The sequence below is a fragment of the Cnephaeus nilssonii genome, assembly GCF_951640355.1.
Source record: "Cnephaeus nilssonii genome assembly, chromosome: 19".
NCBI classification, from domain to species: domain Eukaryota; kingdom Metazoa; phylum Chordata; class Mammalia; order Chiroptera; family Vespertilionidae; genus Cnephaeus; species Cnephaeus nilssonii.
This window is the reverse complement of record NC_137090.1, coordinates 9,236,161-9,264,036: the sequence shown is the minus strand read 5'-3', so window position 1 is coordinate 9,264,036 and position 27,876 is coordinate 9,236,161. Positions and strand designations below refer to the sequence as shown.

Here is a 27,876-nt window from a genome sequence, read left to right as displayed (position 1 = left end):
CCCCCAGGCAGAGGGTCGTCCAGTCACAGCACTTAGTCTCCTGACCCTCCCCGCCGCGGGGCTGAGAGAGAGACCCTGGTCCCATCCTGGTGAGCCGTCCGTCCCAGATGCAGGTGAACACGCCTGCTTGGGGGATAAGGAGCCCTGAGGAGGGACTCCAGGCAGGGGTCTCCCCCCACTCCCGGCTCCCCGCTTTTTACCTGTCCCCCACTCCAACACCTCACAGCCTTTCAGAGAACCTTCCCCACCTCCATTCTCCGTAGTCACGGCCACAGGTACTTAAAAACGGTCACCAATTCCAGAGCGGGGAGGGCTTTTGGAAATCAGCGAACTAGGCTCTTGAGAGGGGGACTGGCCTGCCTAGGGACACGCAGCCAAGTGGTGCTGCGCCCAGGCCCCTGCCTTTTCTCAGCGTGGACTCCATCCCAGCCCTGCCCGCTCTGGACCCCCTGTGCCAGGAGTGAATGAATGACCCTTCTCCAGCAGGGAGGGGAGGCAGTTCCCGAGCCTGGGAACTCGCTGATGTCACCACACTGTCGCCATGGCAATTATTCCCCTGGATTAGGGGCCTGGCCCTGGCCAGGCCAGGAAGCAGAGGAAGGAGTGGGGAACTGGCGTTTGTTCAGCTCTTGAGCAGAACAGAGCACTTTCACAACTGCCCTTACCCGTGTGGGGCGAGCCCCGCCGCGCGCTCCACCACGTGTTGGCTGCTGTAGAGCAACTGTCTACCGTCTGCACCCTTCATCGGGATGGGTGGTGTTATTATCCCCTTTCACAGATTTGTAAACCGAGGCCCAAAAGGTGACGTCATTTGCCCAAGGCCACTTGGCAGATGGAGACTGAGCCTGTGCCGGGTTACCAGCTCCCTCTGGCACTTTGCCTGGGGGATAGGAAGCCCCGCCCCCGTCCCCCGGCTCCCCATGATTCCTATGACAACCCTTTTGCAGGTGAGGAAACCAAAGCCAGAGGCCTTGCATCTGGGGCTTCTGTATCTAGAGCTGCATTTTTCTGGCTCTCAGTGCCTTACCTGCCCTGCTGCCCCCTTCTCAGAGGGTTCCCCTCCCCACCCCAACTAAGAGGCACCGTGCTGGCCCAGGCCTTCCCGGGTGGGCTGAGGCTGGGGCTGAGGCTGGGCAGTTCTGGGCCCATGGGGTGGGCTGGTACCTTTGTCATTGTTAATTTCTCTGTCCAGGCCTTTGTTTTCAGCCTGGATCAAAACAAAGGAATTTCTGGAACCTCTTAGGAAGAAGCCCATGGACGGATGAGCTGGGGCGCTAGGGGGCAAACAAGGACGCCTGACCTGGGGGAGCGGGCAGGGTGCAGAGGAACTGACAGGTGTGGCCGTGGCTGCAAACATGTGTGTGGTCGGTTGGGTCCTAGTGCAGCTCGGCACTGTGGCCAGATGATCCCATGCCTGGGAGCTGCCTGGGCTTGTCACCCTGGAGACGGCCAGGGTCCTGGGCCTCATGTCCTGGGCTGACCTTCCAGGACAGGGCAGCCCGCGTGGAGGAAGTCCCGGCAGCTGGTGGGGTTTGGAACAGCTGGCCGCCGAGGTGCACAGGGAAGTCCCTGGAAGCCAAGGGGCAGTTCTCCGTGCCCTGGGCATTTTCAGCCTCCATTCTGCTCTTTAAAGCCCCCAGGGGAGGACAAGAGACTCCTCATTATTTCAGTGCCTTGAGCGTTTGGGAAGTCCTTCCTGCTGTCTGACTTGAGTCCCTCTCTTGGAGGATCCCTGGGATTCTCAGAAGAGGAGGGCAGGGGTGGGGTGGTAGGGTTCTTCCCCAGAGCGTGGCGCCCTGTTGTGAAGTGCTGTCTGTCCCCCAACAATTTCATCCTTTCCTGTGGCGCTGACCTCAGGAGCCGGCTCCAGGCAGCCGCCAGAGCCTCTCAAAGGCTCATTGATCGAGTCTTCCGAGTGGCTGTCTCCCTGCCCTCCTTTCTGGGCACCAACTTTGTCCCTTGGCACAGCCCTCACTTAACTGGTCACTCAAAAACTCCCCTGGGCTCTCGACGGGCAGGGCCACATCCTGGCGAGGGTGAGGGCGGGGGCAGGCTGTGGAGCTCTGAAGAGCCTTCTTCCGACAGCTTTCTGGGAGGAGGGGCGGGCGGTGACGGGTCAGGAGTCAGGCAGATGAGGCTTTGCATTTTGGTGGCTCCCGACTTTTGCTGCTAAGCTGTGTGACCTTGGGCATGGACTGTGTGTCTCTGTGGCTCAGGTTCCTTACTTAAAACGGAGCTAATAGCCCTGGCCAGTGTTCTCGGTGGTTAGAGCATCGTCCATGCACTGAAGGGAGTGTTTTCAGTGGTTAGAGCATCGTCCATGCACTGAAGGGTCGTGGGTTCGATTCCTGGTCAAGGGCATGTACCTGGGTTGCAGGTTCGATCCCCAGCCCTGGTTGGGGCGTGTGTGGTAGGCAACCAATTGATGTGTATCTCTCACATCAATGTTTCTCTCTCTTTCCTTCCCTCCCTCCCATTCCTTCTCTCCCTTTGCTCTCTAAAAGTCAATGGGGAAAAAATATCCTCGGGTGAGGATTACCAACAACAACAAAAATGGAGCTAATAATAGTATATGGTAAGATTTAAATGAGGCACTTGGCACTCAGAATGCACTGAATATGTATTGACGGATTATCATTCTTATTTTAATATTTTTCAGTTAAGACTTCTGCTTTGAGTTGGGAGGGGGGGTGGATGTCACTACAGGGGGAGTTCTGGTCAGGATCTCCCTCCGAGCTGGTTGCTAGCTCAGGTGGCCACAGGCTGGGTCCCTTTCGGCTCCCCCTGGCTTGACTAGCCCCTCTCCCGTCTCCAGGTGCGCTACAAGGAGGAGTTCGAGAAGAACAAGGGCAAGGGCTTCAGCGTGGTGGCAGACACACCGGAACTCCAGAGGATCAAGAAGACCCAGGACCAGATCAGTAATGTAAGCGCCCCTGCCCCTGTGGGCCACACCACCCCCCGCCCTTCCTGGCCGTCTCCCCCTGCCGGCGGGCAGACATGAGTGGGGCCCTTGGGCGGGCCTGCTGACGGCTGCTGGAGCAGAGGGAAAGGAAGGGAAGGGTTTGGGGTACAGATACCTTTTCTCTGTGTACCCCAGACTCTATCCTCTGCCCACAGAGCAGAAATGGACTATACTTTGGGGAGGGTGCAGGGAGGGCCTATGTTTAGCTCAGTCATCCCCGCCCTCTGTGACGTTCCGTGGGCTTTTTCCTGGCTGGTGGGTGTTAGGGGCCAGAGTGGCTGCTTTGTCTGAGCACAAAGGTCAAGACTTCAGAACGGGGTGGCAGGGACGGGAGGGGCCAGCCTCCGTGTCTGCCTTTGGGTGCTGACATTGCAGTCATTTCCGCCCTCCCTCCGCTTCCTCCCCCACCGTGGCTTGCTCTTCCTTCCTGTGTAAAAACCCCAGCCAGCGCGGCCCGCTGGCCCTGCACCCCCGGGCCCGGGCCCTCCTGGGCCCAGGAAGGTCAGCAGTATGTGCTGTGGCCAGGCGGGGTGTGGAGAGTGGGCGGTGGATGGCCGGGCCCCCTGGGACTGTGGCCAGGGAACAGGCCTCAGTTTCCTGCTTGGCTGAGCCGTAGACCTGCAGCCTGTGCGCTTAGGGCCACTTGTGGGGAGGCCGTCTCGGGGGGCTTTGGGCATGTGGGGGTGGGACGCTGCTGTGAGCCTCAGCACGGAATCTGGGCTGCAGCCCTGTGCTTGGGGTGTTGGGGCACAGAGCTGCAGGAAGTGCCCGGTCAGCTGGGCCAGGAGAGCCTACAAATGAAGGGCTGGGCAAGTGGCTGTCTGCGTGTCTGGAGCGGGAAGGGGTCGGCGCGCTGCCCGGTGACACTCTGGGCTGCGGGACTGGCGGTAGAGGCTGTGGAGGACCTGGGTTTCAGGTGGCCCAGCCGGCACCCACCCCTGGGCTCCCATCCCTCTGCCCGGCCTCGTTGTCGGGCGCTCTTAGAGCTTGGCTGGGCTCCAGCAGGGGCTCAGGTGGCTTTTAGGAGCCAGGGCCCACGCCTCGAGGAACAGCCGTACCCAAGACCATGGCTTTCAGACTTCGACTGCAAACTACCATCTGGAATACATTTCACACCGAGACCCCTTCCCCAAACCGGCCTGCTTATTTAGTTAGAGGGAAAACAGAATCGAAACTTTCATGAGAGAGTCCTCACTGCTGGAGGGCCTTCAGGTACTTTCTGTTATATTTTGTAAAGATGCTAGTTGCAGACTTCACTGAATGGGTTCCGAAGCAAGGTCGAGGTCGTTGACCTGCAGTTTGAAATTGGAGGCTTGGGGGAAAGGAGGGCTTCCCTTGGGCTAGGAAGGCGTGCCTCACAGGGCTTGAATCCCACGCCCTCCCCCCAGAAAATCTGTCTCAGTTGCTTCTTTACACGTCAGGGCCTGGACAAAGGTAAAGAAGAGGGAAAGAGGGTGCAGCTCAGAGCGCACCAGGGGAAAGCTGGAGGGAGGTGTGTGTGTGGGGGAAATAACGGGGAAGAGCAGGAATGGCTCACAAAGCTGGGATCTTTTTTTTTTAATGATACATTTTATCTTTTATGTTCTTTTCTTTTAAAATATATTTTTATTGATTTTAGAGAGGAAGTTAGAAGGAGAGAGAAACATCCATGATGAGAGAGAATCATTGGTTGGCTGCCTCCTGCATGCCCCACACTGGGAATGGAGCCCGAAACCGGGCATGTGCCTGATTGGGAATCGAACCCTGAACTCCTGGTTCATAGGTTGATGCTCAACTACTGAGCCACGCTGGCCGGGCAAAGCTGGAATCTTAACTCTTTTTTTTTTTTTTCCCTTTTTAATATTTCTTTATTGATTTCAGAGAGGAAGGGAGAGGGAAAGAGTTAGAAACTTCAGTGATGAGAGAGAATCATTGGTTGGCTACCTCCTGCATGTCCCCTACTGGGGATCAAGCCCACAACCCAGGCATGTGCCCTTGGCAGGAATCGAACCTGGGGCCCTTCAGTCTGCAGGCCGACGCTCTATCCACTGAGCCAAACCAGCTAGGGCTGGAATCTTGACTCTTAAGCTTCTTTGGCTTTTCATTGTGAAGACTCTTGTCCCCTGTCTATAACCCTAATCTCCGAATACCTTCACTCATTGCTTCTAGCCTGTGGGTTTGAGCCAGATAAGTGTATGTGAGTGTGTGTGTGTGTGTGTGTGTGTGTTGGGTGATGACAAGCAAGCCCAGTCATTTCTGCCTCCCTTTCTGGAAGGCTTCCAGAATATTCCACATCCAGACTATGGTACCTGCTCTTCTTCCCTCCCCCACTCACCAGTTATTGGAGGTGTTACTGTCCCAGGAGTCCTGGTAATAGAACTCACTGTGGCCAAGACATTCACACCTAAGCAGATAACTATCTTATCATTAACCACAGGGCTGCAATTAGCTGATTGTCCTCTGCTCTGAGGTGGGGGAGATGAATTGAACCTGACCTGGTTTTGCCTTTGCAGCTTTAGCTGGGACGTGTGAGTTGTGACCACGAAGCTGGAAGACTTGGTTTTGGTGAATGCAATTAGAGTCTGTCAAATGTGGGCCTCCCACCAACTGTACTAGAATCGTTGGGGAAGGTTTATTGGAAATGCAGGCTCGCAGCCCTCCTCCCTAGTCTGCCTGAATCAGTCTCTCTAGGGGTGGGACCCAGAGACCAGCATTTAAGAAAATCCTTACTGGAGGATAGTTTTTCCGTTGATTTTTGGAGAGGGAGAGAGAGGAAAAAAAACCCATATTGATGTGAAAGAGACACATCGATTGGTTGTCTCCCAAACATACCCCAACAGGGGCCGGGGATCAAGCCTGCAGCCCAGGTATGTGGGCTGGGCAGGCCTTGCTGAGCCTCGGTTTCCTCATCTGTAAAAACGGGACCACAGACCCTACCTTAAAAGGTGGTTGCAAGGAAAATGTCGAGTGCTTGGCACTTGATAAATAGTGTCCATTGTTATTACTTTAAAGGCAGACGTATTTGCTTTCTATATTGTGGCTAAGGAACATGGAGTAAAGTTTGGCTGACAAGTTAGACCATTGTCACCCTGGCTGGGTAGCGCAGTTGGATGGACCATTGATGGATACGCCAAGGTTTTGGGTACATACAAGTGAAACAACAAATTGATGTCTCTGTCTCTGTCTCTCTCAAATAAATAACTTTAAAAAAAAATATTTTTGTATTGATTTCAGAGAGGAAGGAAGAGTGAGAGAGAGATAGAAACATCCATCATGAGAGAGAATCACTGATCAGCTACCTCCCGAAAGCCCCACTGGGGATCGAGCCCACAACCCAGGCATGTGCCCTTGACCGGAACCCAACCCGGGACCCTTCAGTTCGCAGGCCGACGCTCTATCCACTGAGCCAAACCGGCCAGGGCAAATAAATAGCTTTTTTTAAAAAGTTGGGCCATTGTTTAGTATGGAGAATGTGTGGAAAAATTTGAGGCAAGATACTAGGCAGTTATACATCTGGTGAGCGATTGTATCTTCATTAACGGCATCTGAAGGGAGGAGAGGCCAGGGCCACATGCTCTGGGATGGAACTTGTCCTTTCAGAGTCCTGGCCTTTGGCCATGAGCTCTCCTGGCTGTATGGGTGGGAAGCTCCGAGCTGAGGCCCCTTCGTGGGAGCCACTGCCTTCAAGCAGAGGAGCGATGCTTTTCTTTTCTTTTTTAAAATATATTTTATTGATTTTTTACAGAGAGGAAGAGAGAGGGATAGAGAGTTAGAAACATCGATCAGCTGCCTCCTGCACACCCGCCACCGGGGATGTGCCCGCAACCAAGGTACATGCCCTTGACCGGAATCGAACCTGCGACCCTTCAGTCCGCAGGCCGACGCTCTATCCACTGAGCCAAACCGGTTAGGGCATAGGCTTTTTTTACCTACATATTTACGTATGTGTTGATTTTATGTATACACTTTTATGTCTTTCAGTTTTGTTTTTTTCTGTGAAATAGAACACCCAGTAACCCCCTGTGTGTGTACTCAATATGCAAGTCAAGAAACCGAACATTCCTGTACCCCTGTAAAATAGAGTTTTCAAGTTAAAAAACATCCCTCATGCAGGGAGCATCTACCATACATTTAACTTATTTATGAGGAACCAGCTGGAGGACATGGCAGGCAGAGGGGATGCCTTGTCAGTGAAGGAAAGTGCTGAGTACAAGGAGATACAGAACTGGCTAACGTCCTGCAGGACCATCAAACCATACGCTGCAGAGATAGCCTTGTTACAGGCAGAAATCCTTCACCATTCCATAAAACAAAAATAATCAGCTGCTTCTATTCCTTAGGTTAGCTTCCGTCCTTAGAGCCTGGGCCTAATCAGTAGTGAACAGTGAAGTCAATTAAAATTCCAGCCCCAGAGTCCAATGGCCTGGAGGCAGGCTCGTTGGACAACTCTGTAGTTTAATTTTTGAAAGTATGTGCTGTCCTTTATAATTTAATATGTAACTATGTGTTTCTAGACACTACAGTTTTGTTTCAAACTGATTTTGTATGTATAGCATGTACACTTTTATATCTTGCTGTGTGCATTGGGTTTAAAGTTGAATCTGCGTGTTTGTGTGCAGCTGTAGCTCACTCCTTTTCATTGCTGTATAGTACTCCATTTAGGCGTATACCAGATTCTGGTGTTGATGGGCATTTGGGTCATTTTCATAGGCTATGAACATCTTCATGCAAGATGCTCCCCGGGCCTCTCCCAGCATGCCCCCTTGCCCTCTCCCCGCATGCTCCCCTGGCCCTTGCCCTTCATGCTCCCTGGTTCCTATCCCAGCATGCTCCCTGGCCCTCTCCCAAAATAGAATAATTAATTAATTAATAAAGACATCCTCATTCGTTTTCCTAGTGTTAGTGTGGAGTGGAATTGCCTGGTCTTCGATGTGTCCCATCAACCTTCCCAGATAATGCTGAACTGTTTTCCAAGCAGCTGTGCTGACTTAATCTCAACAGTGATGAGCGTTCCCATTGATCTACATTCTTAGACGCGTTCATCTTAACCATTTTGATTTTGTGGAGTGGTATCTCATTGTGGTTTTAACTTGCACGTCTCTGATTACTAATGGGATTGAGCACAGGTTTCCATTTGTTTTTAAGAACAAAATATTGTTAGCCTCTAACAGGGAGCTGTATTCGTGGAGAATTAAGGATCTGATGTTAGAACTGGATTCTGACTTACCCACCGTTGAACCATCTCTTGAGCCTTGGCTTCCTTATCTGTAAAACGGGGATGATAATATACATTTTTCTTGGACTGGCTGAGAAAAGAGGATGAATAAAGCATCTAAGGACACAAAATAGGCCCTCGACAAACGGGAGGTGTTGTAAAAATAGACCCTGGCTGGTGAGTTGATTGTGCCGTTCAAAGCCTGATGTTCCCCAGTTAGCCATGATGTAGAGTCATGTGAGAGCAACATGTGGAGTCAGACCGTTGGTTTTCACCGCAGTCGGGAGAGCAGCGGGGTTCAGAAAAAACCCCAAAACATCAACGAGCAGAGAAAGTGTCTTTTCTTGAGTTTTGGAACGGACCCTCAATGAGTCATCCTGCCATCCTGGCTCGCAGGGCCCGGGTCAGTGGGCAGGGGCCTTAGGCCTGCGCCCCTCCACCCATGTTCATGTGGATGTCGTGGGCACAGTCGGAGCGTGGTGTCTTTCCACGGGGGCCCAGGACGGTTCCTAAACTGGGGCTCTGCTGGTGTTCCTGGACTTATGGGGGTTTCCACTTGGAGCTCTTAGAAGATCAGCACTTTGCTGAGCTTGGAAGCAGCATCAGCCAGGCCCTCGGAGTCCGGTAAACGTTTCTTTTCCTTTCGGATGTGCTAACACCCTTTACTGCGCCTATTGGATTCCCAGACCATTAGGTCGGTCAGCAAAGTCACGAACTCCGTTTCCTCGTTTGCTGGGGAGGGGGGAGGGGAGGTTGAGAGCGCTGGACTGACTTTCGTCCAGGCGGGCCCAGGCACAAGGGAGCTGCGGCCTCCCTCTTCTCACCCATCCCTCCTCTGTGCCGCCTCTCCCGAGTGTGCCTGCCTGGTGCTCCCTTCTCTCAAAGTCTGGGTGACCTGATGACTATCATTCCTTTCGAGAGCGAGAGGGGTGCTCTTCATATTTGAACTTCACCCCTGGGTGCCCTCCAGATCAGGAGACATGACCGGGGCTAGGGGCAGACGTGGACATGTGGTCCCAGCCCCTGCTCTGACTGAGTAATGAAAGCTCTGCCTCACCAAGTCCTTTAACTGCTGAGCCTCATCTTGCTCTTCCGTAAAATGGGAATTGAGGTGTACCTGTCCGGCTTATTCTTTAGGGCGATTGTCGTGAGGGCCAAGGGAGGTCCTGTGCAAAGAGCATTTATGAACTTAACGTGAAGGTTATTAACAACTAGAGGCTCGGTGCACAAAATTCGTGCACGGGCAGGGTTCCTAGGTCTGGCTGGAGATCAGGGCCAATCTGTGGGGTGACCGTCGGGACGATCAGGGACCCCCGCTCGCACCCCCCTTGGCTGGCCTGGCACTGCCCGCTCACCAGCCCCGCCCGCCTGTTGCCTCCAGTCGGGGCCTGCGGGCTGGGGGCGGCCCTGCATTGAGCATCTGCCCCCTGGTGGTCAGTGTGCATCATAGTGACTGGTTGTACTGCCTGTTGTTCCGCCATTCGGCTGATTTGCATATTAGGGTTTTATATAGATAGATAATAATAAGAGGTGGTACCTGCAAAGGGGGGGGCGGTTCTTTCATGGTCAGGCTGTCCCTATGCCATCCACGTGGGTCAACTGGCCCTATTTTTTATATATTTTATTGATTTTCTACAGAGAGGAAGGGAGAGGGATAGAGAGCTAGAAACATCGATGAGAGAGAAACATCGACCAGCTGCCTCCTGCACACCCCCTACTGGGGATGTGCCCGCAACCAATGTACATGCCCTTGACCGGAAACGAACCTGGGACCTTTCAGTCCGCAGGCCGACGCTCTATCCACTGAGCCAAACCGGTTTCGGCAACTGGCCCTATTTTATAAGCATTGGTCCACATGTAGTGGCTTTTTAAGGAGCAAGATCAAGCCCACTGGCCACTTGTGAGGCGTACACATCCGTATCTGCGTTCAGCTCTAGTTTCATTGGGTTCCTAGAGATGCTCAAGAGTCTCAGGGCCACCTGGGAGCAGATGGTATCATGGTGTTTACAGATGAGGAAACTGAGGCCCAGAGGGGAAGGGATTCTCCCAAGGTCACACAGCAAAGGCCACGGGGATGAAGCACGAGAGGAACGCTGCAGCTTGTGATACAGATTGGGGGTGGCACCAGACCTTGGCTGGATGAGCTGGGACCGGACACACACTGTTTCTCAGGGCTCTCTGTCCCCTCTCCACTAATGCAGATGGAGAACGGGCCCCTAGCATGCGGGGTACTGTCCCCCCAGCCCACTCCTGGCCCCCTCAGGGCCCATGCAGGCCCCTGTCCGCCTCCACATATGCCCTTTTTCTCCCTGGTCACCGGCGCCTGGTTAGGCCTCTTTTCATTAACAGAAAGTAAACATGGGAAGCTGACCTTTCCCACTCCCAGGACAAAAGTCGGAAGGGCAGTTTTGAGCCTGGAGGCCTCAGAAGGGGTGACCCCTCTTCCTGTCCCCCCCACCCTACCCATCCCTGGATGGGGGGTCACTGAGGGAATGGGGCTCGGGGAGATTCGCCTTCTGTCCTTCCTTGTTTTAGGAACCTGAGAGCAAGGCACAGACGCTGTGTCTGAGAACTTCACCCCTGGGCGTCCTTCTCAGCGGGAATGGGGAGATCTGATGGGTTTTCTAGTCAACGCTGGCTCCTCCCGCTCAGGGATAGACTCAGCCTATTCGTTTACCATTTGGGTGTGGGTCCCGGCCTGGCATGAAGGGAAAGGGCAGGAAGAGGAGGGGGCTGGTTCTGACCCAAACCCCTAAGAGAGGCTCTCTCTGCCTTCAGACGGGACCCATTCCTTCCAGCCCAGGCTGCAGCGAGGAACCGTCATTGGAGCCAGACCTGGATGTAGGTGTGCCCAGTGGGCCACACCCTCGAACCTTTAGCCCATACTTATATTTGTAAAATGATTAGCCCAGTTACTAATGTGTTAGCCCCGCCCAGCCTAGTGCTAACTCTTGTCCTGGGGGAGTGGATGGGCAGAGGGGATTCCAGGGACTGGACAGCTCGTCAGGCCTTGGCCAGGGGTTCCAGGGTGCAGGATCGCAGGCTCCTTCTGCTCCAGGACTCAGGGCAGGCTTTGCCCCCCTTCTTGCCCATTCCTCCTCCAGCACCCCATTTTCTTTTCTTTTTAAAATTTAATTTAATTAATTAATTATTTATTTTATATATTTTATTGATTTTTTCACAGAGAGGAAGGGAGAGGGATAGAGAGTTAGAAACATCGATCAGCTGCCTCCTGCACACCCCCCACTGGGGATGTGCCCGCAACCAAGGTACATGCCCTTGACTGGAATCGAACCTGGGACCCCTCAGTCCGCAGGCCGATGCTCTATCCACTGAGCCAAACCGGTCAGGGCTTCTTTTCTTTTTATTTTTTTAAAATATTTTTATTGATTTCAGAGAGGAAGGGCGCGCGCGCGAGAGAGAAACATTAATGATGAGAGAGAATCTTTGATTGGCTGCCTCCTGCATGCCTCTCACTGTGGGGGTCAAGCCCCCAACCCAGGCATGTGCCCTGCCTGGGAATCGAACCCGCGATCTCCTGGTTATTCGGTCGACGCTCAAATCACTGAGCCACGCTGGCGGGGCTGCCACCCCATTCTCCACTGGGAGAATCACAGGGCAGGATCCTGGGGGACAGGAAGTGAGAACCAGCTTCTAGGCAAGTGGTCTGAGGCCTGGAGAGAATGCAGGGCCTGGGCCGGCCTGGGATAGGACCAGCTTTTCCCAGCGTCCTGCTTTCTGGTTTCCTCTGGGGGTGAGGGGGGCTGGTCTGTGTCTCTCTGTCCCACTTCCTCCCCCACACCCAGGCCAGCCCAGCACTCCCGGAACGCTCAAACCGTGGGCCTGAGCGCCCTCCCGGCTCGCTGTCCTCCCCACAGGTTTCCTCTCTGGCAAGCTCACACACCCAGGGCTCTGCCAGGTGGGGTATGGGCAGCGAGCCCCTGAGAGCGCAGGGAGAAAACCTGGAACGCCCGGCTCTTGCTCTTTCTCATCTCATACCTTTTATTAGTCATATTTTGTGTGTGTACGTGTTATAGTCTACTTTCCATGTTTGTAAAGTGAGACTTGTTATTTAATTTATAAAACAGACGTCATTTGGGAGGCTTGTGCTGAAACCTTTTACATGTTGCAGCCCAAGCATTTGGGCAAGCGGGCCCAGCAGACTTTTCCCCTTAAAGGGCCAGAGAGTTAAGACGTCAGGCTTTGTGGGCCATTTGCTTCTACCGCAGCTACTCCGCTCTGCAGCCGCCGACAATAGGGAAACGAATGGGTGTGGCTGTTTCAATAAAACTTTATTTCTGGGCACTGAGATTTGCATGTCATAGGAAGTTCATGTGTCACAACATATTATCCCTCTTGGACCCTCCCCATCCCCCAACGTTAAAAAAAAATGAAGTAGATGATTCTTCGCTCACGGGCCCTGAGCAAACAGGCTGCGGCCCCTGTACTAACCAGTTTGCCGACTTAAGCCTGCTGCAGGCTCACCTGGGGAGCTTTTAAAAATGCACAGTCCAGCCCCAGCCGGTTTGGCTCAGTGCATAGAGCATCGGCCTGTGGACTGAAGGGTCCTGGGTTCGATTCCCGTCAAGGGCATATGCTCGCGTGGCGGGCTCGTTCCCCCAGTAGGGGGCGTGCAGGAGGCAGCCGATCAATGATTCCCTCTCATCATTGATGTTTCTGTCTCCCTCTCCCTTTCCCTTCCTCTCTGAAATAAAAATAGTTTGTTTTTTTGTTTTGTTTTGTTTTTTTAAGGCATAGCCCAGAACCCCAGCCCTGACTTTGTAGATTCTGTGGGAGGCCCTGGAGCCTGTGTTCTGTGACAAGCGGCACAGGTGGGCTGAGAGCAGCTCATCGGAAGCGCCGACTTTGAGAACGCAGCTCTGGGCGGTCTCCGGGTCTCGGCGTGTTCCGTTCAGCCCGCTCTTGCTGCGTGGTGGGGCCTGTGACTTCTCCGGGCCTCTCTTTGCCCGTTTTTGGAATTCAGCCAGAGGAGGAATGCATCTCCAAGAAAACGCCGGCCTGACGGTTCATCTCCCCGAGGCCTGGGGTCCCCAGCAGAGCCTCCTTCGGCTCTGGCCTCCACTGCTCATGCCTGTAAGAGGCAGAATCACCTACTGATTAAGGACACAGGCTCTGGGATGTGTGCGCTCTTGGGCAGTTTTCTTTGCTAGTCAGTGCCTCAGTTTCCTTGTCTGTTAAAGGGGGACTGTAATATGCCCCCTCGGAGGTGCTGACAGGTCCAATGAGCTGGGGCGTGGAACCCGCAGCACGGTGCCTGGCACCCAGTAGGTGCTCAGTAAACAGAGTTGCTGCTATTGCTGCTCTGGACCAGGTGGAGGTGGGGAGCCCCAGCCCCTGCCACAGGCGCCATTCACATGTGTCTGGTGCTTTAGTGTATGTGGCTCTTCCTGTTGTCATCTCATGGCGCCCTCCCGCTCACCCGGGGTAGACACCGCTGTCCCGTTGGACACGGAGGCCCGGCAAGGTCATGTAGCTTGTGCACCCTCAGGAGAGCCTGGCTCTCTCTGCCTGGAGCCCCGGGTCTCCCTCATCCCGGGATTTGGTGACAATGGGAGGGAACTTAGGTTGGTTTTCGGTAGGTCCTTTACCCAGTGCTTTCTGCCCTTGCAGATAAAATACCACGAGGAGTTTGAGAAGAGCCGCATGGGCCCCAGTGGGGGTGAGGGCATGGAGCCGGAGCGCCGAGATTCCCCGGACAGCACCAGCTACCGGAGACCCCAGGAGCAGCAGCCTCACCACATCCCGACCGGCGCCCCCGGTGAGCATGGAGCCTGGGGGGGTAGAGGACCTGAGGCCGGGCCAGCTGCCGGGTGGGGAGAAGCCTCATTCACACACACACACACACACACACACACACACACACACACAGTCAGGTCTCATCCCCCAGAGGGCATGAGCGCTGGGGGCAGGGCCTCTGCTGGGCCCCAGGGGGATGAGGGGGGGTACCGCCCTTGCTGTAGAATACATGACTCCTGCATGTGTGCGCACTCAGACTTCGCCTTTGAGAAGTGGGCCTTGAGCAGGACTGCGGGCTTCTGGGAGGAAGGAAGGAGGCCCTGGGAGGGGCTGGGTTTGTCAGGACGTTTCTGAGCCCTGCCTCCCCGCATCTTCCAGTTTACCAGCAGCCCCAGCAGCAGCAGGTGGCCCCATCCTATGGGGGCTACAAGGAGCCTGCAGCCCCAGTCTCCACACAGCGCAGCGCCCCAGGCGGGGGCGGGGTGAGTAGCCCTGGCCCAGGGGGGGGAGGTGGGAGGGGGGAGGTGGACGGTTGTGAGGCCTGGGGCAGCCAGGGAAGGGTGGGCCTAGAGAGATGGGTGGGCCTAGGGAAGAACCTAGGGCAGCGATGAGCAACCTTTTGAGCTTGGTGTGTCAAACTTCGCCAAAAAACTGAGCATAACTCGGGTAGTGTGTCACTTTGAGGAAAAAACGTTATTTCGCAAATGTTTCATCCTCGGCATGCGGCCGCCTCAGCGGCCGCGTGTCATCAGAAATGGCTACGTGTGTCAGTGCTGACACGCGTGTCATAGGTTCGCCATCACCGACCTAGGTCATAGGTTCTTCTTAGAAACCCTGCCCAGCAGGTCTGGCTTCTCCTGGCCTTTGACCCCAGTTTCTGCATCACCTGCAGGTGATAGGGATCTCAGCCTCTAGAGCAGAGGGTAAGTGTGGGCTAGTGGGCAGAACCCTGGGCTGGGATAGGGGCCCTGGGCTCCAGCTAGACCCGTCGCCCAGGTTATCTTACTCCGGCTACCTGGGAGCACATGAAGCGCCTTTCTGCTTGGGGCCACCCAGACCTGGTGCTTGGTCCCCACTCTTCATGGGGACAACCCGCCCCCCCGCCCGCCCCCGTGTTCTTCAGTTCTCAGCCCGCTCCTTCCTCGGAGGGGCCCTCCCAAACCACCTCATGCCAAGTGAGTCTCCCCTGCCATTTCTGTCACGCCCCTCTTTCCAGCCTAAAACAGGTCTCTGTTTATTAGCTTCTGTCTGCGTCCTCCACTGGACTGGAAGCTCGTGCAGGCAGGACACTGTCCCTTTGGTTCACTGGCTCTGAGCTGGGCACAAAGCGGCACTTTGTCGACTTTGCTGAATACGTGATGAGTGGGAAGTGAGGTGTTCCTACTGGTCCTTAGAGTTGAAGTTCCTGGGCTGTAAGTCCTGCTACCCACAGCTGTGGCTGAGCCGCCCTTGTTCGGCTCCTGGCTGAGCTCAGCTCCTCTATTCTGGGTGCTGGACATTTGCGTAGCTCACGTAGGAGCAGGGGGGACAATACTCAGAGAAATCAAGTAGCCGGTCCTGCACACACTAAGCATGTCCTGGACAGGAGAGAGATAGCTCTGAATAAAAGGCCACCTTTTGGCCCTAACCGGTTTGGCTCAGTGGATAGAGCATTGGCCTGTGGCCTGAAAGGTCCCAGGTTCGATTTTGGCCAAGGGCACATGCCCAGGTTGCGGGCTCGATCTCCCAGTAGGGGGCATGCAGGAGGCAGCTGATCAATGATTCTCTCATCATTGATGTTTCTATCTCTTTCTCTCTCTCCCTCTCCTCTCTGAAATCAATAAGAAAAGACCACCTTTGCAGCTTTCATTCCCAGGCCAGATAGTGAAGAAAAAGACAGCAGGGTAAGGGGAGAGAGCAGCAAAGTCCTCAAGTCCTCAATAAAGTGAAGGAGCGAGTGATGCAAAGGCCTTGAGGCAGGAATGTGCTAGGAAAGTTCAAGGACCAGCAGGAAGGCTAAGAGGACTAGAGAGGGCAAGAGGATAGGAGATGAGGTCAGATTACGTAGGGACTTGGGACTGGAAGGCCTTCGGGACCGGTGAGCTATCCAGAGTGACGGGTTTGACCTGTGTTTTTCAAAGATTGCGCTAACCCGTGTTGAGAAGAGGCAGTAGAAAGCTGAGGGTGGAAACGGGGAGATGAGTTAGGAGGCTGTTGCAGAATGTGGGCACAGAAGATACAGGCAGATGGGTAATATGAGAGGCCAAGGTCACCTTGTGAGGCCTGGGATCCTCATCCCATAGACGTGGGGGCTCATGGAGTAGGTTTCTGTTGCTTGGGGGGAAAAGTTTGAAATTTGGTGCTCAAGAGGATGGGGACCTTTGAAGGATTTAAAGCCAGGGAGTAACACGATCCAGTTTGCATTTTGGAAAGTTTCCCTGAAATGACGATGGATGAACAGTTGGAGGGGACAGACCAGACCGGAGACTGGAAAGAGGTCCGAGCAGGGTCCTGGCAGTGGGGTGGAACAGTGGATACGGGAGGTCCCCCAGGGGCACCTAGCCCTCGACCCATTGGCAATGGGGCCCCACTGCTGGCCCCGTGCAGTCCCCAGGGCCTGGCCTGGGCAGCCACAAAGGCTGAGCTGACCTCCAGAGATAAGTCAACATCAAGGGCAGTAAGGTCAGAGTATGTTAGAACCTTATCCACCTCCAAGGCCACAGTTGGATTTCACGTGCTTAAGGATAAGAATTTGGCTGAAGTTGCAAGGTGGAACTCTCTCGTGTCACCTGGAGAGTTTTCTCCCAAGAATAGGTCTTTGTCCTGAGCTTGGGAGTGAAGCCAGACTGATCACAGCTTCGGAAAAGGAAGACTGGTGCTCGTGATAATGCAGATAACAGCGGACAGGGCATATTTTGCAGCACTAACTGGCATCATGTCCATGGGACCTCCCTGCATTCCTGCTTTGACAGGTGGAGCAGGGCTATTGTAAACCCAGGTCCTGTCTTGTGCCTGCCTTTTATTTTATTAATTATTATTCTTTTAAATTCTCGCCTGAGGCTATGTTGTTACTGATTTTAGAGAGAGAGGAAGGGAGAGGGAGAGAGAAACACCGTTGTGAGAGAGACGCATAAATTGGCCGCCTCCTGCAACCTAGGTGTGTGCCCTGGCCGGGAATCGAACCTGTGACCTTCCCGTGCTTGGGGCACCGCTCTAACCAACTGAGTTACACCGGCCAGGGCGTGCCTGCCTTTTAGTAGAGGCCAAATAGACTGGACACTCTCAGAAGGTGACGGTGAGAAAATGCAAGGCCGAGCCCAGGCCTTCCCCGTCTCTGGCTCCCGGGTCCCTGCTCACCCAGGCTCTGCTCCTGGGTCCCAGGCAGGTAGGAAGGAAGGCTGGGCCCCGGGCTGACTGTGCGCCCCCACCCCCTGCAGAAGCGGTACCGCGCTGTCTACGACTACAGCGCCGCGGACGAGGACGAGGTCTCCTTCCAGGACGGGGACACCATCGTCAACGTGCAGCAGATCGACGACGGCTGGATGTACGGGACCGTGGAGCGCACCGGTGACACGGGGATGCTGCCGGCCAACTACGTGGAGGCCATCTGAGCCCGCCGGGCCCGCCCCGCCCCGCCCCATCCTTCAGCGCATTCCACCGCATCGCATCCGCATCCGTCCTGGGCGTGACCTGTCCACCCGTCAGTGTGTCTGTGTTGTTAAATCTGCGACAGCTTGTCTCTCCCCGGCCTCCTCCTGCTTCCTTTGCCAGCTGAAGCCTTGTTCTGCCACTTCCTCGGCTCCTTCCTCGGCAGGTTTTCCCCTGGACCGACTTCTCGGTTTTCTCTCTGGTGGAACAGGAGCGGACCTTCTGCGGGGGCCCAGGCCCCTGGGCTGGGCTGGAATGGGAGGTCCATCGGCTTCCCAGGCCTTTTTCGGCCCCCTCAGACCCTCCTGCCCACCTCCTCACACACCCGAACATTCCAGGGCTGGGGGGAGCCCCAGGCCCCCAGGACTCCGGGGGAGGGGCTCCCTGCATTCCCAGGAGTGGAGCCCCACCATGCTGGCCCCTGGATGGGGACAGGCCGGGGACTGCCACGGTGTGGGCCCCAGTGAGAGGGCTTTGCTTCTCAAAGATGGGGCTGCTGGCCCTCGGGGGGGGGGGGTCCCCTCACCACCCTCTCTTTTCTCAAAGGAGGGTGAAGCTCCCGCCTTGGGGTTCACTCATCCTCCCCACACGTGTTCTCCTCACACTGTGATTTTGCTCTCCTGCCCACGGAGACCGGTGTGGGCTAGGAGCTCCCTAGGAAGCACGGCTGGGGTCACGTTCTGGGGTCACTTTCTTGCGTTTAGGGACAGCTGCAGGAAGAAGGGGACCGGCTGTTCTCTCCAGAGCCCCTTTTCTCTGCACCCCTCCCCCCCCACAACCCCCAGGAACCCTGGCTCGCCTCCTTGGCTGGAACCTGACAGGTGGGGCGAGGAAGCCTCTTGGCCGTGGAGGCTCAGCGCCCTGCGACCTGGGCTGGGTGGGCCACTCCTCCCTCCTCCTCCGGGGAAGACGGCCCCCTCCCCACCCGCCCCCACGTGCATGGAACTGTGCAAAGCCACGGGACCCTCTGTGTCTCCAGGACGTAGCGTGTGGGGGAAGGAGCCTGTGTGTCCGAGGAGTGTCAGCTAGTGTGAGCGTGAGCGAAGGGGCAGGCTGTGGCCTGCAGGGGTCTCTGGGCTTGTGTGAGGGCACACAGGACTGTTCCCCCTCATATTTTCCTCAAAACCCACAGTGAGGGGACAAGGGAGGCCCTGGGGGACAGAAGTTCCTTATACTTCCTTCGGAATGAAAATTCCTCTGTCCCCCGAACGGAGGAAGCCCGCCTGCCTCCATTGCAGTGTGCTGGGCGGAAGTAAGGGAATGACTGCAGATGGGGGGGCGCTGATACAGCCTCCTGGGTCCGGGCAGGGAGAAGGCTTCGTGCCTCCAGGCATCTTCTCTCCCCCATCGCTGTCCTGCGCTGCAGACCAGGGCCCCGAGGACCCTGTGTTACCCACACTGGGGGTGCCTTATTCTGGGGGCTCTGCCCCCCGGCCTCTTCCTGACTTACCTAAAGCCCCTTGAGGTGTTCGGAGAGGGTCCCAAGGCTACAAAACTGGAAGCACAGGCCCCGGGGCGAGGAAGGGACCGATGGTGCTATCTCCAGTCCCTTCTGTCCCTCGCTGGTGGCTGTCAGCCCTGCCTGGCGTTACTCATCTCTGGGCTTTCTCCCCGAGTCCACCCAGGCCCCATCGTTAACACCTTTGCATCCTTGTTCCCTGCGGGGAGGCTGCAGGCATGATCGAGTCCTCTCTGCTTGTGAGTTAAGCTGGGGCTATTGAGCCCAGATCAGAGAGCTCAGGACATGGCTGTGGGGGAACAGGTTGGACTTTTCTGGGGGAGGCCGAGCCTTGGCCCTTTTCCTACTGGGCGATTTGGGGGTGAGGGAGCAGTATTGGAAACCTGGGGAGAGGCGCCGGTCCATTCCATTTCCTCTTGATCTCAAAGCACAACATGGATTCTGGGACCAAAGGTCCGGGACACGTCGTGTTGGAGGACCTGCGGGGGGGAGGGTGGGAGGGGGGCCTGGAGGAGCGAGAAACAGCCTTTTCACTCAGCTTGACTTTCCTTCCAAAACAAGGCAAGCCGGCCCCTGGCATCTTGCTGCCCGGCCCGCTGCTCCTCCCAACCTAAAAATAGGGGACCTTTTTTTATACAACCCACAGAGAGGAGGGGCTGTCACACTGGTGCTGAGGGACCCAGGGGCTGCTGGGAGTCCTTGTTCCTTTCCAGAACCATCCATCCCTAGAAGAGCACAGAACCTGAGGGCTGGGCTGAGGCCCCGGTCTCCTCTTACAGTTCCTAGAGGTCTTTTAGCCATTGTCCCAGGAAAGAGCATCCGTCAGAGCTAGAATGTGAATATGACGTTAGTGGACCAATGATAAATGCAAGAAGCCCAACGGTGAGAAAAGGGAGTTCTCTCAACACTGCTTCCTGTTTTCTTCCTCGTGTCCCTCCAGGGAAAACTACTTTATTGCTTAATTTCTGCATTTTTCCCCCCCCTTCACGTATGCACTTTGGGGCCTTTTTTTTTTTTTTTTAATAGCTGGAAAAAAATACCACCTCACGAACCTGTATTTAAAAAGAAACGGGAACGACCGTGTGAGAGTTGCCTCTGTCCGAACATTTCATCCGTGTGTGTGAAGCCGTCCTTCACCTTTTTCTACGGGGCGGTCGTCTCTCCTGGGTTAGTTTGGTCCCCTCCCTCGTGGGCTTGTGCTTGGGATCAAATCCTTCTGGCCTGTTATGATTCTGAACGTTTGACTTGGACCACAAGTGAATCTTTCTGGTGACTCAAATAAAAATATAATTTTTACCTGCGGACTTGGTTTCCTCTCTGGCTCTGGCGGCGGCTGTGTGCGTGTGTCCATCTGTTTGGGGGCATTGGCCTGTCACCCTCCTGGGAGCCCTGCCGTCCGTCCTTCGGGGAGAGAGACCAGTTCGGAAGCGGTCAGCCTGGAGTGGCAATTTGCCTTGGCGCCTCCTCCTTGTCAAGAACTCCCCACCCGTCCGCTCCTGGCCCTTGGGTGACACTCCCAGAAACTTCCGAGTTCCCCTATGCTCTTACTGTCTGACTTGCTTCACGATGCACCCGTCTCCCCACTAGCCAGTGCACCCACAGGGCAGGCGATGGGTCTAACTCATCTTTAAACCCCCAGTGTTTGCCCAAGGCCAGGCACAGAGCGGCTCAACAAATGTTTGAATGAATGAATGAGCTCAGCTGGTGGGCCGTTTCAGCTCTCTGCCTGCACCTCGCAGGCACACACCTGAGGAATGCAATGACAGAGACTGGGACAGAGGGACTGCGGTGGGATGAGGCAGGGATGAAGCCGTCTGTTGGGTGGTCTGACAACCCAAAGCCCTATTCATGATGCCTTACACCTGTGATCTTGAACGCACATTTTTTATTTCATCTTATTAGCCATGTGAGAGAATGAACTACCGTGGTGCCCATCTTATAAGATGGGGTTCACTGAAACCCAGGAAGGCAGTGGTTTGGGGGAAGTCACAGCTGGGCTGGAGGTCTTCGGACCCCCAATGTGATGCTCACAGTCTCCTGCTACCTTGCGAGGGTGGGCTGTCTACCCAAGCCCTTTGCACGTCTCATTTTATATCTCCTGTGCTCTGTTCTTTGCTCCAGGGGCCCTGGGTCTACGCCCGACCAGAAGGCCTCCTCTCTGTGGGGTTGAGGAGGGGGCAGTGGTGGAGAAGGAATCCAGACCCTCCCGCCCTGGCTCGGGGCCACCAGTAGCCTCCCGTCCAGCTGTTTTGTGGAGAGGGGCATTTCCCACTCGGGGCTCAGAGTGAAGGCATTCCCTCGCTGCAGGGGTAACAGCGGGGTGGGGAGGAAAAGGGCCTTCGCGAACTGAGAACTGAGCCTGCACTGAGCTTCCTAAGGAAGGGAATGTGATCATCGGGAAGGACAGGCCAGGTCAGCAGGGCTGAGCCGTGTGGGCGGTGTCAGGCGGCAGCGGGTGGGATAATTAAAGACAATACTGGCACCTGCTTCTCTGAAGGAGCGGCTGCCTCATGTGTTCCCTCTAGGAGGGAATGAGTTGGCAGATTTGCCTCCTGTGGGCCTGGCCCCTTTTGCCAGAGAGCGGCAGCCCCCTCGCCCCAGGAGGCTGCGTTCCCCTGAGCAATTAGAGGGGGCAGTCCTGCTTGGGAGGGGATCGGCGTGCTGCCTCGGGGGCACAGGCCGACGGGAGGAGTTTCTAGACCGGCTTCTAGAAGTGGCCTAAACCCGAGACCTAGATGAGGAGGGGGATACTAATGCTTCACCCCCAGGCCCTTCCAAAGAATTATTTGGGGCTGGAGCCATGGGCACTAGGCCTCAGAGATGTCACAGGAAAGTGTTTTGTTTTATTTTTAAGTTTTTTAATTTAATGGAAAATAAGACATAAAAAGGCATTAAGAGCAACACAATACATAACTGAGTACCCACTACCCAGCTTAAAACAATAAAACATTAATTTTTCCCCCTTTCCCCTCAGAAGAAGCCACTTAATTTGCATTTCTAGGCACAGGGGTGGCCTGAGGATTCTTTGGTGCCTCTCTGGGTGTAACGCCATGAGGAACGCTCGGAAGAGGATACAAAAGAGAACAAGAATGTGGGCAATGACCACAGAGAGACTGGCGCGGAGGAGTGGGAGAGGCCTCCGGTGCTCACACTGAAGAGGGAGGGACCTGAGCAAAATGCCTCCGCCTGAGCCGAGGGGCATTTCAGACGGAGAAGGTGGGCCAGTCCGGGGCGGGAGAGCAATGTGGACTCGGGCGTGTGCAAGCCGACTGGTAGTTTTGAATCTTGGTCTCTGCCATTTCCAGTGACACATTGGGCAAGTTCCTGACCATCTCTGAGCCTCATCTATAGAAGACCTGTGGGGAGGTTGAAATTACACCATCTGTGCAATATCTGGCATTGTCTAGAAATCCTGTAAGTGTTAGCCCCATCCCAGAGATGCCAGCTGAGACTCACAGGAGACCTTTTTCCACGTCCCTCCATAACGGGACCTTTACACCTTGCGAATGGCCCACCCAACTCCCAACCATTATTCTTCTGAGATAATTAGCTGGGGGGGTGGGGGGTGAGGAGAAAGGGGAGAAGAAAGGGAGGACGACTCATCCCTAAGGGATCTGGCTAGAGATCAGATCTCCTCCTCCGTCCATATCATGCAGACTCCACTTAGATACAAAGGGGTCGGATTGGGTTCCTGGGGAGAAACTGAGCCTCTTCAGTTCTGCTTGGTCTCAATCCAGCAGTTCCTTGGTTACCCACTCCCGGGCTTTCTGATTGGTCGGCTGTGGTGTATGGAGGTGGGGTAAAGTAAGCTGCTGATGGAACTGCAGCATCCCTTCGTCTCGGGCCCTGGAAGGGGGAGGGGGAAAACGAGGGCTGAGCAGTGGAGGGAGGAGGGAGCCATTTCTCTCCGCTGACTGCAACCTCCGTGCTCACAGCTCACATTTCCCCGCAATCCAGAGGCCTCCTCGGCCGAGGACTCCATAATGCTGGATATTTTCATTCTGATGTTCTTTGCCATCATAGGCCTGGTCATTCTCTCCTACATTATCTATCTGCTCTAGTGCCTGCAGCTGCGGCGGAGCCCACAGGAGAACAGCTCAGGGGAGAAGGATGAAGCTGACTGGCCGAGCATCCTGCTTGCTGACGCACCGGTGGATTTTTGCTTCTGGTCATTATTTCGGGTATTGATTCAAAAACAAAATTAAAAGAGATCTTGTTTTTGTATTGTGTCCCCCCCTCCCCCAGATGCATTGATGTAGCATTTCTCAGACCACTCTGAAAAGAATAAGAAATGCCAACTTCTTTCTTTGCGACCTCATTTAAAATACGATTAAAAAAAAAAAAGAAAGAAACCCACTGGGTGAAGGGTTTTTAGGTGGAATGAGTTGGGAGTGGTGTGCATGGTGGGAGGGACTATAATTCTGTAGTTTTTTCCTTCAAGTTGCTCAGACTCCAAGTTGTCCGTTCTCTTCCGGTAACTAAAGGTTAAAAACACATGATTATATGCCGGCAGAGTGGTTTACAATTATGCTTGCACAATTGCATTAATGAGTGACTCATTCTCACTTGAGGATGAGCTAGGAAATGAAATTTACTGAGGAGTGGGGTTTGGGGGGAAAGGAGAGAGGAACTCCTCTTTCTTTTCTTAGTCCCCAGAGACTAAGACCAGGACTAGGAACTGAGACCTTTGCTGCCATTCCCATCCGAACCCTGTTGTTTCTGGGTTTCCCACAGGTCCTGGTCTCCAGTCCAGCAAGAGGCCTCTTATCAACAGCAGCTGTCCTGCCGCCCAACAGACCTCTCTTCCAGAGCCTTCCGGATATGGTTAACCCCTGTCAAGCAAGGGACTTCTGGAGTTCAGAGTCTGAGGCACTCGGCTGGGACATCAGGAATTCACGGGCATGGCTGGCAGGTGTGCGTGCTTTTGAGCTATAAACTGAAAAGAACACAGATAGCTGAAATGGAGACTTATTAAAATGATCATGGAGAACTTCTCAAAATTCATTTTGATAGGATAGCCTTTCCTTGGGTCTTTTCTTCCCCTCACACGAAGGTGTTCCTTTGTTAAGTCCAAGACCACATTGTCTCTCTTGACCTAGCCACTTGATGCCTGCCTCTATAGATTGTACAATCTGGGGTTGCGTGGTTTCCTTTGACTTAGTCTCTAGCCTGAAGGAACTTGTCATTTGAGCTTTTAAGATTTACTTTCCTCACTGCCTCCCCTAACATTTGCGCTCCAGCTTCTCATTTAAAGAGAGAAACAGTTCTATAGTTCTCATTCTTTGTGCGTGGCTGAGTCATAAATTATTGAAAGAAGGTGGCTATGCTTGTTATTTGGGAGAAATGTCTCTTACTGCAAAGTAAATGCTTTTTTAAGTTGTCAAATGTTCCTTTTCTGGAAAAAACCTTTCAACATATTTTCTGTCCAATTCAGGTTGAAGAAACCATATATTTGGGGGTTCAAAAAAGACTGAAAAATCCATCAATTGTTTTACATTTGATTTTTTAGCTTAAAAATAAAGATGAACTTAATAGTTTTTACCCATAACATTGTGTTCCATTTCCATGTGTTAAAAAGAAATAAAATTGAGGCATTATAATATATTGTCAATTAAAATGAAAAACTTGCATTTTAGAATTCTGGCCAAGGAAAAGCACTGTTCTAGAAGCTTTTTGTCTTGGCAACAAATTATGTGACCTTCAGTAAGTCATTGAACCTTTCAGGGTTTCATTTTATTCTGACAAATGGAAGCGATGGACTAGAAAATTGTTAATATCCACTTTGAAGTTCTACAATTCTAGGATGCATTATCTTTGAAAACTACATCTTTGAGAACAGAAATCCCATGAAAAAAACTCAATAGTTAACAGTAGTCCACTTTACTGCTCTCCCCAAATGACATTTTTATGACTAAAACTCAACTAACTACAAGACTCTTTTGGCACATTGTGAGGGAAAAAATGACTATTTTTTTACCCCAATCATATATCAGTGATACTTTGCCTAAGCTGTTTACATACTCCATGGTGGTATGTAACAAAAATAGGTAATCTGACGGATACACCAATGCAAAAGCCTGGCTCTGAACATTAATACATTCAGGGATGATCTTTAGTTATCTGTGGAGTCCTTGATATGACATTTCCCAGTAAAACATTCCTCTTGACTCTTTGGCACAGTTTTGTGTTTGAAACGAAAATTTTCTTCAAGTCAAGATAGCAGCTCTAGGTCCTTACCTAGGTAATTAGGGGAAGTGTCAGTATTTTGGAGGGGTCCAAGTAACACAGTTAATTACTGTGGTGTAATCTTCATGGTCTAGTCTCTAACCAAGCTCGCTCTTAAGTTTTTCATGAGGTCAAGGCTCTTCAGTCTGTATCCATAGAAAGTTGAAGTGACTAATCAATTCAGTGAAAACAATCTGCCAATTTTCAGTTCTACACCAGTGATATATACCACTGGCACTGGGCACAATATAAGGACAGAAAGATTATCCATATTTTCAGTTACTTGTGAAATAATTACATTTTGGAAGAAATTTTATGACTTTGTGTGCCGCACCGGCCCGGCCAAGGGTGAACCTGAGAGGGGACGGCTGAAAGGCTTAGAACAGACAGACAAGAGAAGGAAAGCTTCGTCTCGGTGGGATGCTGCTTCCTGAGAGACAGAGCCAACGCCCACAAGCCGAGTCTTTATTTGCCACGAGGCAAAGGAAGGGCGTGGTCAAGATGTTTACAGCATTCTCCTGAGTTTTGATCCTACTCAATTCCATGCACCTGATTCAGCTTTGTTTACTTGCAGCCTCTATCACTCAGGCACGTGGAGCCAATGTTCTGACCATAGGTTCAAGCTTACAACTCCAGCTGTTGGCTATAATTGTGCGGGGAGGGCTCTGCCCTCCAAGCTGGGACTTGAGGCCACGAGAGGACTGTGCCCTCATTAGTCCGAGGCTTGAACCTGTCCAAAACACTGTAGCTGCGCCCCACAACTTTGTGCTTATATCCATCCTATAATAATGCCAGTTTATAACAGTGTTTTACAGTGTTCATCATTTTGATAATTTTTTAAAAATTCATATTTAAACTTTTTGTATATTAAAACACTGGAAAACATTACTTCTGTAATATAAGGTTGTGTTTTGTTTTAATCCTCATCCGAGGATATTCTTCCATTGAATTTTTAGAGAGAGTGGAAGAGAGAGGGAAAGACAGAGAGAAATATTGATATGAGACAAACACATCGATTGGTTGCCTCTCCTGCTTGAGGCCTGACCAGGGCCCAGGCCGGGGAGAAGCCTGCAACCAAGGTATATGCCCTTGACTGGAATCGAACCTGGGACCCTTTGGTCCACAGGTTGATGCTCTATCCACTGAGCCAAACTGGCTAGGGCTGTAATATAAGGTTTTGGATAAATTTTACAAATCTGTGTCATAGGGCAATCATGTCCTATGAAATGGGGATTATACTTGGCCCACATCAATGCAATAAAAACATCTCTAAATAATTGTAGATTACTCAGAAAAAAATTAATGTGGCATAATGCTAAGAATTATTACACTAATACCTGCTTTCTTGATTAAAAATAGGGGGTTTGTATGGAAAAGTGATGTATTTTATTTCAGGAGCAAGAGGATATATTTGGGGAAACAGTTAAATAAAGGAAAGATAAATGTTACTAAGCTAGAATCGCCTAAGACTCATTGCTCTGAGTATATGGAATCAAATCCAAACTTTCAGAGTTTGAAGCTTAGCATGACATTAATTTATTAACTTTCAGAAAATGTTTGCTTTTAAAAGGCTTAAAATTAGCATTATTCAAACTTCATAATCCCTTGAGTATCATTTTAATTTAAATTATTTAAAAATATGGGAATTTCCCTTAATAGGGTACTAAAGAATAGTTGAAATGAAAAATTATCTTTGTAAATTACATACTTTGCTTTTATCAACCTCCAAATGTTTGTTACAATGGCCTCTTCTAAGTTAGTTTTGCTCTCATCTATTTTAAACAAAAATAAAAGCAAAGTCATATGTAAAGGGGGAAACAGAAAAAGTCATTGATACAACTTCCATTATAAACTCAAACATACTAAGGAAGACATTTAGAAATAGTTAACAACTTTTTGTTCTTAGAAAAACACTGCAAGATCTTGTAGTCATGGGAAATAACAGGTAATACACAATAATTACATATTTTGTTTTTTGAAATTAGTATTAAACTGATAATTGTAGCATATCTATTTTAGCAGCAATTGAAATATTAATTGGTTGGGAATTTGGTATCTGAATTAGATAACAGAATAGTATAGAATACTGTTGTAGTTACAGATTATTATACAACTTAAGAATTGTTGCTAGTAAATGAAATTAATTTATATACTATAATATTAAGCATAAATATACATATACATAAATATATAGCTAATTAAACATTATTTTATGTTAAGACAGTTTATATTTTGATCATGGTAGAGCTTTAACAGCTTAAATAAAAATAAGTTCCTCCACAAGAAATAATTTAAAGGAATTTATATATTTAATGACTTGCATAATGACAAACTCTGGACAACTTAGAAATGTTTCTAATTTTATTTTTATTAATATAAATAAATAAATAAAATAAAAAATAACAAATATTAAATATTTACGTATCAAAGACATTTTACCATAAACACAATACTTTAAAAATAACAATCATACTTTTTAGTTTGTGCACCTTGAAGCAATGATCTTAAATGCCTATAAGCATTTGTTTTGTTTTGTTTTTAATTTAAAAAGCTTTCAAGGGTTAAACTAAGCTTGTTTTTTAGTCTCTAATTACTTGAAGAGTTTTCTGGAGTTATATTTGCTTTCTTGATGAAAAAAAAAGTATTCTTAGT

The 27,876-nt window shown here is 52.0% G+C and overlaps 1 protein-coding gene across 1 annotated transcript in view; it reads left to right on the top strand.

The window, feature by feature from the left end:
* Positions 1-20,303, top strand: part of LASP1 (LIM and SH3 protein 1) — a 40,304-nt gene extending 20,001 nt beyond the window's left edge. Inside the window, exons 4-7 of the mRNA XM_079797457.1 lie at positions 2,816-2,923; positions 13,788-13,935; positions 14,292-14,395; positions 17,330-20,303. Of these exons, the coding sequence (XP_079653583.1) occupies positions 2,816-2,923; positions 13,788-13,935; positions 14,292-14,395; positions 17,330-17,503 (534 nt within the window). The 3' untranslated portion in view covers positions 17,504-20,303. The remainder of the gene's footprint in view (positions 1-2,815; positions 2,924-13,787; positions 13,936-14,291; positions 14,396-17,329) is intronic.
* Positions 20,304-27,876: the final 7,573 nt, after the last annotated feature.